The 12,069-nt window shown below is 37.5% G+C and overlaps 1 protein-coding gene across 16 annotated transcripts in view; it reads left to right on the forward strand.

The window, feature by feature from the left end:
• The window catches only part of DMD (dystrophin), a 1,043,969-nt gene that overhangs the window by 180,738 nt on the left and 851,162 nt on the right, over positions 1-12,069 (forward strand). For all 16 annotated transcript variants that reach the window (XM_048931232.1, XM_048931479.1, XM_048931663.1 and 13 more), the window contains exon 2: positions 214-275. In XM_048931232.1, the coding sequence (XP_048787189.1) occupies positions 214-275 (62 nt within the window). The remainder of the gene's footprint in view (positions 1-213; positions 276-12,069) is intronic.

Consider the following 12,069-nt stretch of genomic DNA (forward strand, 5'->3'; position numbering starts at 1 on the left):
ATGAGCCAGGGATATAGGCCTCAGAACCAATGACTATAAAGGCACCTGTAAGCTTTTAAAAATATAAGGGACAGAATACATCCAGACGGGCACCCTGAATGAGTTTAAATTATTTTTAGTAGCTTTATTACAAACCAAGATTAAAGCTTTAATCAGTAATATTGTCATGTTTTGTTGAATCATTCTAATATGTGCTTTACTTTCCTCTGACAGATGAACGGGAAGATGTTCAAAAGAAAACATTCACAAAATGGATAAATGCACAGTTTGCTAAGGTAATTTTTTTAATCATTATTTAGAAATCAAAATATGCTTTGTATATTTGTAAATTCCTCCACTGAGGCTTATTTTTTCAAGGTAATGATATGTTTCAGGTATTGCTGAGTACAGCTGACTATTTTAAAAAGTATTCAAGTTTTATTCCCTATTATTTCTATAAAAATTGAAATGCAAGAAGATATCCTCTTCTCAAATAACTTTCTGCATAGATTTATTTTGCCTGTTCTCAAATCTCAACCTAGTTACACAGATACTTTTTTGTTGGATTCTGTTGTTATATTCCTAATGTACTGAGGAGTTTCTTCTGCTGAGCCTGTCTCTTCTGGTCTGTAGTTGCAAACAAACTTAACAAAGCCGGATGAGTTGGAAAGGAGCAAGGTCAAAGATGAGAGCTGTAATCAAGTCAGCAAATGATCAAAGTCTGTTATATTAAAAGTTACATTTTGTGAACTCGTAGAGAACATTGAAGTTTGGGGGAGTGGGGTAGGAGGGGTGAGAAGGAAGACTCACCAAAGAAGCTCCCTCTTCCTTTGGCAGTATACAATAGTTTTACCTTTAATACCCAGTAAAAACTGAGCTGAAGCTATTAATTTGATTAAATCTTTTTGAAGGTTCTGGCAGATAATTACTGAATTGTTTTTTCCAGTAATAAAGTAAGTCAACCTCGTAATCTGTAATTTTATCTGCTAGGTAATAATTGGCAATGGGGAATAATGAATTAGTAGCTGTGGTATATTTTGTGTTTAGTCTAGCTTTTTATTAGGTCTCACCTGATTCTTCTCATTAAAAATGAGAATAAAGATAATGTGAATATAACCACTGTGATTTTGAATAACATGCCCAGAAGTGGTGCAGTGAAACAAGGAGTCCCACACAATTTTTCTGTGGCTTGGAGTATTTCCTAACAGTGACTTAAGTGATTTAGACAGCACACATTTGTGTTCAGCAAGTTTATAGCAGAGATGTCCGGCAGTTTGGAGGAATGGATCAGGATGAAATACAGCCCTCACATCGATCAGTGAATTATGAGACAAATGTGAAGTATTGTATTTAGGACAGAAGTAAAATGTATGCATACAAAAGGGGGAGTAACTGGGCTGGCAATAATAAAGTATAGAAGAGCTCTGAGAAATGTGTTGAATGACAAACAAAATGAGTCACCAACATAATGCTATTGAAAAGGGAAAAAAAAAATTATTAGTCTGGGATAATGGAAGTGCTTGACAGAGGGTGCAAGATGTAATTATTTTATTTTACTTGGCAAGAGTGAGACTTTAGCTTGAATAATGTACTATCTCAGTCTTCTACATACAAAGAAATAGCCCTAGAAGCAGTCATCTAATGTAACCTAACTTGAAATTTATTGCCTGTTAGGCTTCCTCACGATCACACAAGTGATCACAGAATACTAACTGTTGCTTCTATACCAGAAGAAAATACAATTTTCTTAAAGTGTTGCTGGCTCATAAACTCTTGTTTTATGAAGTATTAAAGCCTGTAATTACTGAGGGGAAAAAAGACCAAGTGCAGAAAGAACAAGATTATGGTGAAATTATGACCTATGAGCAGATGTTGTTAGATCCAGTAGTCTGAATGATCCAGATGTATTTTCTCCAATTCTAGTTCATTGGAGTGTACATAAATGATATTTTAGCTACCTCTCACTCCGCTTCCATAAATAGTATTTATAGTTGTATTTGAACACGAGTTAATCAACATCTCAGAGGAATACTTTATTTGGACTATAAGGAAAACCTCCTAAACAGTACAGTTTGAGTTTTACTCTGTCTCACGCATCACCTGTATTTTCGAGTCAGTCTTTTTATTCCAGCAATCAGAACCAGGGTGGGGTTGGGGAGAGGGCAGGGAACAACACCTTGATCTTTAAATCTTGGACAGATCACTCTCATTTAAAAAAAAAAAAAAAAAAAAAAAAAAAAAAAAAGTATGTATGGAACACCAGAAAAGTTTCAGGACAGTTAGTCTGAAATGTTTAGTAACCTGTGTCTGGTATGCTCAATACCTCCTGGTTGCCTGCGTGGTAAGCATGCAGAAAATATGGTTTGCTTCTCACTGCAGTCACATATCAAATAACTTTATTTCTAGCTAGGATTTTCAGGACAAGAATAGACAAGTCCCTGATTCTGTTCTGCTGCGATGTAAGGGGTCATGGACAATAGCTACTCAGTGTTTAGACATTGTATTTCTTACTCTTTTAGTGACCAGTATGTCCTGGGAAACGTAGTCTTCAAAGCAACAAAGTGGATCTTCATGAGAAATCCTACAGTTTATAACCCCTTTTTCTTATGACCTGTTTTCAGTTATTCATATCTATCTCTGTTTTTAACTGGGGATTTGATTTCAGTTAGTAGGCTATTCCTGGTTAATGATTTCTCATCATTGTTAACTTTGTAAAAGTAGAATTAGTTTGCATTCCCTTCTTCCATGTGGTAGCAGAGATGCTGTCTTAAAGTTGACCTAAGGGCTCTGAATTCAGACGCAGGAACATATTATGTTGGTAATCCATCTCTCTTATACGTGACTGGTGAAATCCAGGTTGTTAATCAGTTGGAAAATATTTTGAGTTGAATTAAATTGTTTTAATGTAATTCACAAACCTTACTCCCTACAGGGCCCCCTCGGTCCCCCAAAACAAACAAACAAAAAAAAAACAACGAAAAACAACCCTACTTCTGGAGTGAAAGTAAAAACTTTGTGAATGTTCTATATTTTAATTTGTGTTGAGTTTGTAATACAAAGGAATGCTACTCCAAAAAGTGTATTCCTTTCCTAGAAACTCGGTATCTACAGACTGTCAGTGCTACTACTTTTATTCTTACAGTAAGCTTTGAAAATAGTCATGTTTATAAACTGCAGTCGCATGACTGGTAATGTAAATAACAGTAAATTGTTGAAAATATTTTTCTAATATAAAAATTAGGATACCCTAAGAACCAACATGTATACTGACAAATTGTAGGGGGAAAAAAAAATCCATCTGTTCAAGTCATAGATCCAGAGGGTTGCAGCAGTTCTTTTTCTGGCCATGTGTGCTGTGACACTGCAGTTGGAGTATGTGTAGATACCTTTAAACTCAGAAGATCTGAGTTCAGCAATTAAGCCTAAGCTAAGGAATCAAGTCTGTAACATGATAGATCCGTAACGAAATCTCGACTGTAACATCATGACACTTTTCTGCCTGTGATGTGTAGACCCTAACAACTCTCTGAAGTGCTACCAAAAAATCATAAGATCACCGTGGCTGGTGAAGATTTCCAAGATCATATAGTCCTACCTCCATATTTCTCCACTAAACTGTCCTTCAGTATGACATGTGAACGTTTGAACACCTCCAGGAACAATATGACTCAATCATCTCCCTGGACAGACCATTCCAGCACCTGACCACTCTTTCAGAGAAGAATTTTTTTCTTAATATCCAATCTGAACTTCCACTGAAGCCTAGGAAAGGGCACCTAGAACTGTCAGCAAGATGTGGGTGAATCCACATCTCTTGTAAAACTTCTGTTTGCATGTTGAGTGGAATGCTTTAAGATGAAAATTGGGAAAAAATGCAGTGGCAGGTCTCTAACAGCTTCTCAAAAAAAGCAGTTTCTCTCTAATTTATACTCTTTTTCTTAATAACCAGAAAGTGGGCTATATAGAAAATCTCAGCTTTGGAAAAACAGTATATCACTCATCTAAATAAGCAATTTGTCATTGTTTCAGAAAGATAGGCCAAAAGTTGGATGTTAATGTTTGTGAGACAAAACACTTTGTAATTCACAAGCATAGGAGAAATTGGAGAATAGAATCCAAGAGACCTTTGTGTTTTTCCTGTTTTAACAGTATACAATATATATTATTTTCTTTAGTGATACCTTCTTGGTTTACTGTCTAAATGGCAAGCAGTATCTTGAAAGTCAAAGTGAATTGAAACATGCAGAACATATTAATTTTAATACTTTATTCAGTAACAGATTTTCTTTGTCCTCAAAAGAAACTTATTTATAAAATAATGAGGTTCTGCAGGGTGTACATAATGATAGCACAGGAACATATTGTAACCTAGTTTTTAATAATGGAACTATAATTAGAACTCTCATAAAATACACATCTACTGCTGAATATGATACCTTCAGCTTTGATTCAAACTTCTAAAACTTCTGATAATGTAAATGAAACAGAATCTTAACTGTATTTTGAGAGAACACCGAAATACCATGATGTTTCAAATGCAGCAGCTGTCTGCTGGAACTCCAAAACACCCGCAGCAGTTTCTTTAACAATGCCTCTACCATACTTTGTTTGAATTTATGAGGCCTCCCCAGTTAAATATTTTTTGTTCTCATTGCATAATAGGCTTCAAAATAGAAAACATTTATGAAGGCAAATGCTTTTTACTTACATGTAGAGAACAGTTTGTTAATTTTGAAATGCAAATCTGAAAATTCCAACACGCAAACACACACACCCATTCACACAGGAAAAAAATACACAGGAAAAGGAAACTGCCTCTATGATAAAATGCTGGTGATTTATTTTGTATCCCCATTATGGAAAGGCTATCTCAAAGTGCTGACAATTTTAATGTCAGCAATAGAAGTATCTGTTTTCAGTACAGAGTGCAGATGAGGGGACTGGATAAACAGGATCACTTTTTTCAGCTTGAGTTTGATGTTATATTCTTATGGACAATTTGAGGTTTTCAAACTTACTTTCAACACTTTAACATACACATGGGTATCATAAGGGAGTGCTAATTTGTGAATGTGTTTTCAGCATTTTGATCTGCAATATTAAAAACCAAATAACCACTAAATCACTTGTAAATTCAGAGGTCTGACCAGATTATCTGCGTGTCTGCTACAAAAGTGTAGAAAATTCCACTACTTAATAAAATATGACATTAAATATGTGAGTATATTCTTGATGCAGATACTGGAATAAATTATCTTCAATGATCAGCAACAGTAAAAAAAAAAATTGGAGAAGGATAATTTGGAAAAGGAGGGAAATGGGTTGTTTTTGATGGTTTCTGTAATTCACAGAATCATAGCATCACCAGACTTGATATGGAAAGTGACTTTTATGTAGTGACTGTGGAGTTACATTTCCATTAGCATTGTAATTGTGTGAAGAAATACAGTGAAGAGAGAAGCTGTGTCAAAGAAGACTGACAGCCTAATTGAACATGCGAGTGGCTAGTAGAATAGCTAATTCTCAGCAAAACAAAATACATTATATTGTTGATTCCTTTCTTTAAATAGCAGCTATATGGTATACTCAGGGACAGTGGGAACCCAGAAGATGACTGTCATATTCTTAGTCAGACCATGTAGCAGTCAACTTAGTCTCCCAGTTACCCAGCTATTGTATGTAGGCTGTATAGTATACAGTGAGATGTCAGTTTTGGTTCTTCCCTTTCTCTTGAGTTCATGTACAACCTGAAGTTACTCAAGATTCCTGTTCACTTTAGTGATTTGAGATTGTAGCTTAAATGCCTTCTGTGTGTTGTATAATATCATACTGGCACAAATGAAATGTTTACTGACCTTTTGAGGAATTATGTCAAATATTTGAGCTATAGAGAGACTGAACTTTGCTATAATTGACATCTGGTAGATAAATTTGCACTACTGCTTTTGTTCATACAGTTTTGTGCAATCACAATAATACTGAATTAAAACAAATAAGAAAATATGCATATGTGAAAGTAAACTCCAAGATGCAGGGAGGGAAGTAGATTGGTGAAGTTTTGTAGGGAAGAGGATATTTCATTTGTAACTTCTGTGGAAGTTACTAGCCACTCTGACTATTATACTCAAAACTTTGTCATATGAGCTTCATCACTTGACCCATGCTTTTGTACTACAACTAATAACCAGGAAAAAGAGATGGATGAAAGGGGCTTGGTAATGAATCACAAAAGGCGTAGGTTGAAAATGTTCATGATTAATCCTGTCCAAACTACCATTTCAACAATTAATCTATTGGTCAAATTAAGGCAATTACTGCTTACGTAAGTTAGTGAGCAGTAGGAAAATAAAAATTAAATCCTATGCTTAAGGGTTCAGATTGGTTGTGTTCAAGCTTCATGGGTATCTATTGACATATTGTATTTTTTAAAAACAGAATAGTAGTTGCAAATGCGTTAGAGAAAGAAGATTAGAGCAGATCCCTAACTTTCACATAATAGAAGTATTCAATAAGATACGGTGGGGACTGTAAAGTTTCAGTTTCTAGAATTGTTTTCTTACTAGTGTATCAAGACTGGCTTTGCAAAATGAACTTAACTATCATTGTAGGTAATTCCAGAAAGGTTAATTCACATAGTAGTGATGCTCTAGCAATTTACACAGCATTTAGTTCCTACACAAAAAAGCCTGTAGAAAATAAAACTTAGTAAATAAAACTTTGTTGAGCTCCATGTTGCCACAGATTAGCCTGCAGTCATTCCCAGCCAAAAGAATTTGCATCTAGTATTTATACAGTGTGTTGAACCACTACCTGACACTGCAATGTGGGTGTATTCTGTGTAATTCATCCAGGCTTTAACAGTTTTTCAGCTTTTCAGTGAAAACACAGAAATCAGACTGACTTTTTCCTATATTGTCTGATACTGTTTTGTTGTTGTTGTTGTTTTTTTTTTTTTGTTAAGGTGGAATTAGACAAGGTGAGAGGCATGCATTTGAACTTTTTTTAACCAGATGCAGAGAATGCTTGTTTGTTCTCAATTAAAGAGGACAAAAATAATCTTACTCTTCAAAATTAAGTAATGAAATAGTAATTGAGGAATGTTGCATTTACCAAGTCAGGAAGTAGGATATATTGCCCTAATTTTATTCCATATTCACACTGTGGCTTTCTTTGAAAGCTTCTGGTTTTGTGTCGCTATTTGTTTCTTGATTTGGGTCAGTGATAATATGCTGAATTTTGCCAAAAACAAAGATGTGCTGTATTCATCTGTCTACTGCTTATGGGCTGGTTTGGCCCAGTTCCGTGACCAGCAGGGTGGAGGGATCTGTGGATCCGTACCTCCGGAAAACGGAAACGGGGTACCCCAAAATAATTGAAAACAGTAGCGGCGATCTGAGGTGGAATAAACTAACTTACTACATATGGTAGCAGCAAAATATAACGAGAGAGAGAGAGTGTGTCCAAAAGGTGGATAGACCTCACCACAGCGCTGAGGTGAGAAGTGCAGTCCAGTTGAACCGATGAAGAAAAGCAGACAGAGAAGAGCAGATGGAGAAGCACAGGCGAAGAGAACATTAGGTGACCTTGCCAGGAGTTATATCTCCTCGCTGACCACAAAGCCCCCTGGGGAATGTAGTTCTCCTCCAGACAGGCACCCGGAACTTGAGCATCAGCAGTCAGACCCCCAGTGCATTACATGATGTTATGGTGTGGAATACTGATAACCAAAAATCATAAAACCATGACATTATCGAAGGAAGACAATTTTGGAAATAAATGTCAAGGAGCAAAGAGATATTTCATGTAAGATAAATTCAGGTGTAGGTTTATATATCCATCTCTTATTAATCCAGAGCATTGATTCCAGTGCAAACAAAAGACAAGGTGTTTTTAAAATCCTGAAGTTGCCTCTGTCGCAGAACTCTAATAAAATCTTTAATTGCTGTGTTTTAAAAGTGCATATGGTAGATAGCGGCTTAATCCACTACCAAAAGGTTACCTAAGGAGCCATTTACTACCTGGAGCTTCAGGTGTTTTTTTTTCCCCCAGAAAACTTTCAGAAAATCGCACCTTTAAAATTGCATCGTGCCTGTAATAAATCCATAAAAACCTTACAGTTAGTATTATTTGATACTCGGAAGACATCAAGCTTGATATTCATCCATCCTAAATACCCAATTAAGTCTATTCTGTCTTGTTCTCTGTTGCCAGACTTTGAAAATGTTTCTCGTGGTGAACGTGAGGAGAAAGAGGAGTTTACTAAAGTGGGAGCCTAATGACTTTCCTCCTCTGAGTGTGACAAATAACCAGAACTCTTGCTGAAGATTAATAGTGCTTAACTTTGCTTTTCAGCTCTGTGTGATCAACATTACCCTTGGGATATACACTGTTTTGAAAGCCCAGGCTTTCTTATACCAATAACCTTTCTGTAATGTGTCCTGCAAGAGCACACTAAAGGCCTATCATGTCTATTCTTCATTATTAAAGCATACAGAATTGCAGGGGTTGAAATGGACCACTGGTAATTGCAGAATCATAGAATGACTTAGGTTGCAGGAGTCCTCAAAGCCCACCCCCCAACCCCTGCCATGGGCAGGGCTGCCCCCCACCAGCTCAGGCTGCCCAGGGTCCCATCCAACCTGGCCTTGAGCGCCTCCAGGAATGGGGCACCACAGCTTCTCTGGGCAGCTATGCCAGCACCTCACCCCCCCCTTTGAGGAAAGAATTTCCTTCTAATATCTAACCTAAATCTCTCCTCTTCTAGTTTAAAGCCATTCCCCCTTTTCTATCACTATCAGACTGTGTAAAATGTCTGTCTCCTCCTGCTTGTAAGCTCCCTTCAAGTTCCAGAAGGCTGCAGTGAGGTATTCCTGGAGCTTGTAAGCTAAGCAATCACAACTCTCTCAACCTTTCATTACAGGAATGGTGATACGGTCCTCTGATAATCTTTGTGGCCCTCCTGTGGACCACCTCCAACAGCTCTTCCAACATTCTTCCTATAAGGGGAGCTCCAATCTGGACGCAGTACTCCAGATGGGGCCTCCCAAGGGCAGGGGGAGACAATTCCCTCACTCTTCCTGCTGGCTGCCCATCTTTTGATGCAAAACAGGACACCATTGGCATTCCAGTCTGCAAGATCATACTATTGGCTTTTGTCCAGATTTTCATCCATCAGGACCTCCAAGTCCTTCACTGCAGGGCTTCTCTCAATGATTTCTTCTCCTAGTGTTCCTAGTATCTAGGATTGTCTCAGTCTAGAAACAGCACCTTGCACTTAACCTTGTTAAACATCATTAGATCATCTAGAAATCATCTAGTCCAAAGCTTTTCCTTTTTTTTTTTTTTTTTTTTTTCTTTTTGAAACCAAGTGCTGTTTGAACCAGATATAGGTGACACAGTTGTGTTGTGAAATGTTAAGTGATTTGGATATCACCAGAATATACAAGCATTGGGCAAAGCGTGTGCTCTGAATTATTTGTTTTTATCTACAGTAAACTACCTGTTAGGGCTTCAACATTTGTAAACTTGATGACTTGTTATATTTTGTTTCCAAAGAAATTTTTCATCTCCCCGTTGGCAAAACACTGAGAGCATGTCCTTTATTGGTGTAATACTTATCAATATTTAACTCTGCTCAGTGTAGAGTCTTGGATGCTGGCAGGGATTAAAATATGGGAATAATTCTTTTGCACTTGTTATAAAAGCAAGGAACACCAGAAACTGCCTGGTGTCTCGGTGCAGCATGGCAAAAACAAAGCAGTGGTTAAGAGGGAGGTCTTCTCTATTTTCTCAGCCCTTGCTAACATCAGAAGTGCAAGCTGCATGACCTGCTGTGGCAGTCACTCAGCTGGAGATGCCTTTAAAACTGTCAGTACTGGTGCCTTTCACTGAAAACCTAGAAGGTACAAAACTCCATGTGGTTATGCTTCAAAGACTCAAAAATAGACATCAGAAGTAAACAAAAGACTAATGGGACTCTCTGCATTGTTTGTGCTTGTGTTTCTTTTTTTTTTTTAACAAGTTGATGCTCAAACAGTGGAGATGTCACTGTGTGTGCATGAAAGGGATGGGGTTTTCAAATGTTTTCCTTCCATAGTGTTCTCCTATTGCTAGGAAACTTTACAACTTTGCCTGCTTTTTTTTCCCCAGAATGTCTAAATGACTGCAATTAGAAAAGACAGCTCTTGGAAAGCAAACTCTTTTCACTGTGATGAGAAGTGAAACTTCCCTTTTCACTCAATTATCTGCAGATCTTTCAGCAGGTTCGGAGAGCATAGTTACTTGTCATGCCTCTCAGCAGGTCCTGTGCTTCCAAATGAGGCTCAGTTCTGCTCTCTTGACTGCACAAGCAGCGACATGTTTCCTTTGCTTTCCCTTTGCTTTCCCTTTGCATAAATTTAAAACTAGCTGCAGTTCTGTATCCACTGGAGCTTTAGGTCCTTCTGGGAGCCTGACCCATCCTGGGATGAGAGTGGTGGTGGCCTGGCGAGCTCCAGGCCAGGTGCTGCAACCACTGTGTAGTATTGCACAGCACTCAGTGGGGAAATCTCCACTAGTTAGAAAGCATTACAGCTGCTGCTGCTGCTACAGCCTAGTTACTGAAGATGATGTAATATTCTTGGTATCTTTTATTTGCACATACAAAGGTTATGCTTCTATTCAGAATCCAATTTTAAGGCTTAAAATGTTTTCCATTGTGAGTGATTTCCTTTCCTAAAACCATACCAACAAATTATCTTAAACAATAGACATCTGCATTATAATACGTTTTCGCTGTTAGAAACATCTCAGTGACTACAGATTACGTTTTTAAACATTTCTACAACAATGTAATGTGCCAGATCTTTAATTTTAAAATTCAGAGCAGATTAGTAGAATTGGGAAGCTTGACTAAAATATATATGCACATATTATGTTAAAATCATTTGTCATTGTATTCTTGTTTTTCAGAGTCATTCTTGCAGAATAACAAAAGCATCCCTCAGATGCATTAGACTTGCCAAAGCAGGCAAAGCAATCACTCCTTTTAGCAATAGAGGGCACTGGACTTTCATTTCTAATCTGTTTTACTGGGGAAGAAAACAGTCAAGTTAAATCCATTGTGCTCTTTCACTTTTTCCTTCCCAGATTTGGACTTGCACCTCATAGTCTTCTGTTCAAATTCTCATATGTTTTCAGTGTGCTTTCTTTAAGTGAAAAGGATTTATCTAAATAAAATTGAGTATATGCTGTCCTCTTGAAGTTATTATTGTGCAAGTATCTTATAGGGAGGAAAAAGGAGCAAGTTAAATATAGCACTACAATATTGGTCTCAGTGGTGCATATGTCTAGCTTGCAAATTTGTAAACATTTACAAATTTGCATGATTGTTGCTGGCAGTAGACATCATCGTTTCCGTGCTCAGAATTCATTACCATTACATCTAATCATCTTCAAAATCTCCTAAGCAAAACTCTTCATGCAGGCAAATAAAGCTTTAGTGGCTTTATGCTTAAGTTGAAAGTTCAAAAATAAAAACATGAGGAAGAAAACATTTTGTAGCTATCGTACCCACTTATCTAAATGTCTCTTTTGTAAACATACTGAAGTTTAGGCTAATTCTATTAATTGTTCCTCCTATCTGCAAAACGGGCATCGCGTACCATATCTGAGGTTCAATGGAGAGAGAAGAGGTGCAAGCACGTACACTTGGAAGTGGGACACCTGTTCACCATGTCTCCTTGTGTTGGTGTCATGGCATACTAACCAGTGAGGCTGAAAGCCAGGGAGTAACTTACCTGACAAACACTAGCCCAGCTGCGTGCGGTAGCACGCAGGTAGGGCCTCTGCTGAGCTACTGTCATCCCCCACTGCTTTGTATTCTTTCTAAACTTCCTCTGCCTGAGGTTGTAAGTGCATATTTTGCCTCTCAGACACACACACTTCTTTCCAAGGGCTGCCTTTGAAGTCAGGAAGTTTGGACCCTCCACCTATGTGGACGCGTAGAATGTTTTTCAAAAAGCAAGTGAAAAACAAAACCTATCAAACCCCCAAATAATCAACTTTAAAGAGACTGCGTTTATGTTATAGAGTGTATTCTTGGATTTTGAA

Source organism: Lagopus muta, chromosome 1 (assembly GCF_023343835.1).
Source record: "Lagopus muta isolate bLagMut1 chromosome 1, bLagMut1 primary, whole genome shotgun sequence".
Taxonomy (NCBI): Eukaryota; Metazoa; Chordata; class Aves; order Galliformes; family Phasianidae; genus Lagopus; species Lagopus muta.